Source organism: Quercus robur, chromosome 8, assembly GCF_932294415.1.
Source record: "Quercus robur chromosome 8, dhQueRobu3.1, whole genome shotgun sequence".
Lineage (NCBI taxonomy): Eukaryota > Viridiplantae > Streptophyta > Magnoliopsida > Fagales > Fagaceae > Quercus > Quercus robur.
In genome coordinates, this window is record NC_065541.1 from 17,967,492 (window position 1) to 17,970,598 (window position 3,107).

Genomic DNA, 3,107 nt, shown 5'->3' on the forward strand with positions numbered 1-3,107 from the left:
GCAAGCTTTATTCAAGTTAGTAAAATCTACGCACACTCCCCACTTCCTTGACTTCTTCTTCACCACAACTATATTGGCCAACCATTCTAGGTAAAACACCTCCTTAAGTGCCCCTGCACGTTTAACCTTCATCATTTCTTCCTTGATAGCCTCGACATGTTCTTTAAAAGAGCGCCGATGTGGTTGCTTCTTTGGGACAATGGTCGGGTTGACGTTTAGGTGATGACAAATGAAATTCGGATCCACTCCGGGAGCTTCATAGGCACTTCAAGCAAATACATCCACATTTCTTCTAAGGAAAGTTAACAATTCCTCCTTCTCCTGAGGAGGCAATTGGACTCAACCTGGAAGTACCTCTCTACATTAGCATCGATGATAACCCTCTCTAAGTTTTCACACCTCACCTTTTCATCCACAACATCTGAGGATACTTGTACCTCCATTAATTGCTACAAGGGCCTCTCGGGGATGTCCAAGGGTTCACCTTCGGACTGATGTCTAATAGGAGCTACCAAGCATTGCTTTGCCATGGCCTGGCTTCCAATCAACTCTTCAACATGGTCCCTAGAGGGATACTTCACCTTTAAATGCAAAGTCGAGGAAAAAACTCCTATATTATGAAGCCACGGTCTTGCTAAGATAGTAATATGTGGTGAATAAGCATCCACCACAATGAAATCCACTTTCACCACTTCTGCCCCTGCTTGAACAGGTAGCTTGATCAGGTCTTTTGGGGTAATAGTCTTCCCGTCAAAGCCCACTAGAGGGGAGTTGTAGCTAACTAGATCATTGGGCTTTAGATTAAGTCCTTTGTATAGGTTGGGATATATGATCTCTACGCCATTACCCTGATCGACCAAGACCCTCTTTACATCATACCTTCTTATATGAAAAGTAACCACTAAGGTGTCATCATGTGGTTGAATTGTTCCCACCTTATCATCGTCAGAAAAACTCAAGGCTAGTCGGGTTTCGATTCTTCCTTTTTTAAACTCGGGGACCGAGTCCTTGGTACATGGTTGTGCTATTGACATTACCCCAGGTGAACATGTCCCAATCCTACCCTGGGTTGCTAGGATAACACTGATGGTTCCCAAGGGCGATCTCGAGGAAGGTTCCCTCCTATACATCGACCTAGTATGACTCCCTTGTCCAGGAGGCTGGTGTAAAAATTGCCTAATTTCCTGATCTTGACCAGTTGATCAAGATAGTTACGCAAAGTTCTACAATCTTCTGTAGTAAGTCCACGGTCCTGATGATATTGGCAATAAAGACCCTAATTCTGCCTCGTGGGGTCACCCCCCATTTTATTCGGCCACTTGAAGTATGGTTCAACCTTTATCTTCTCAAGAATTTGATGCACAGGCTCCTTGAATGTTATGATAACCACCTGGGCAGCAGGAAGCCCAATATGTCCAATAAAGTCTCTCCGAGGTCGGTTATTATTAGACCTAAAGTCTCTTTGGTCAGGGGGAGCCACTTTTGCCTTCCCCTTCCCTTGCGGCTGATCATCCTCAACCTGTTTATATTTATCAATCCGATCCATGAGCTGACGCATGCTTTGCACTAGTTTCTTTGTCAAGGACTTCCTTAATTCATGCTCAATAGGAAGGCTGACCTTAAACATCCTTATTGCCACGTCTTCTAAATCTCCATCTATCTCATTAAATGTCTCCCAATACCTATCCAAGTATGTTTTCAATGTCTCACCCTCTCTCATCACCATAGACATCAGGGAATTTAGGGGATGAGGAACCTACAAACCAAGCCTTGAAAACCTTGGTGAGCTCTTGATAAGAGCCAATTGAGCCTTCATCCAGCCCATCAAACCATCTCATCGCGACAAGCCCTAAGTTAGAAGGGAATACTTTACACATTAAAGCTTCATTCCTTGAATGAACAGTTATCCTCTGATTGAAATGACTGACGTGCTCAATTGGATCAGTCCTCCCATTGTAAACGGTAAAAGTGGGCTGCGCAAATCGACGAGGAAGTTTGACCTTGTCAATCCTTCGCGTAAACGGTGATTTTGAAATTTGGCACAAAGCCCTACTCATTGCGTCATTCCCCAAGCTCCTGTGGGTTGGACTTTTACTCCTTTGCTTATGATAGCGTTCCTCCTTGTAGGAAAAGGATTCACAGGAAGGGGTTCTTGATTGTGTCCTGTAATTGCTATCTTCCCCCGATTTAGAGTCGGAGCTTGAAGGAGATGCCATTCTCTGTTTGCGACGTAATTTTCTACACAGATGGTCTATCTCCAACTGGAGATTCCTAGTTTCTTCCCCGTGTGAGACATGACTCCTAATCCTGGAATGACTCCTACTAGTATAAGTTGTATGCACTCTAACTTCATGATCTCTTCTCCGTTCTAAGTTAAGAAAGCAATCTTGACATTGAGATCCCACAGATTCTTCTTGATTTGGTCTTGAACCTACCATGATTGAATGAGATTACAAATGCTTTCCTGTTTCCCACAAATAGTGCCAATTGTAAGGATTGAATTTTGACCCTCAGACCACTAGAGATGGATGATGGCCCAACGTGCCCAAAACAATATATTTGTTAGAGAGTGAATCTTACAGGTAAGACTCAACAAATCATGTATGGGCCACAATAGATTGGATTCGCGCCAGAAAAATAAGAAAACACAGTTTAAAGGGAATAACACTCCTTGGTCAAGTTCGAGGATGAAGTGTTCTTATATTTACTCCAGTTTATCTAAGTACAAGATGTTTGTCTCTTTTTCTCCTTTTTTTCATTCCCTCCTCCCTTTTTCATTGGGAGGGGGGGGGGGGGGGAATGGCGTTTCTTTATATAGTTCTATTCCTTTCAATCCCAACCTTCCTTTTGTTGATTATGTAGGTGATCTTTTGGATGCTTTTCCTGTCAGAAACCTCTTGGAAGTTTTGTAAGTAGCTGTGAGCTGAAATATCCTTGCTCATGGGTCATTTCCACATAAATGTGGCCAGTTGGTTAGGTGCAAAACATTTAATGTGGTGATAGCAGCCTTCTTCTCAGATAGTTCCTGGTTTACTGTGGACTCTTTTATTTGAAGCTTATCCTTAGAAGTATGGTATCCTCTTTCACGGTATTCTCTAGGCAACCGG

At 43.0% G+C, this 3,107-nt stretch overlaps 1 protein-coding gene across 1 annotated transcript; it reads right to left on the bottom strand.

Annotated features, from left to right (window-relative positions):
* Positions 1 to 1,276: 1,276 nt before the first annotated feature.
* LOC126695974 (uncharacterized) lies at positions 1,277 to 2,216 on the bottom strand. The gene is made up of 2 exons (XM_050392764.1): positions 1,765 to 2,216; positions 1,277 to 1,682 (listed from the first exon to the last, which is right to left on the bottom strand). Exons 1-2 carry the CDS (start codon positions 2,214 to 2,216, stop codon positions 1,277 to 1,279), a joined length of 858 nt encoding a protein of 285 aa, XP_050248721.1.
* Between the last annotated feature and the right edge of the window lie 891 nt (positions 2,217 to 3,107).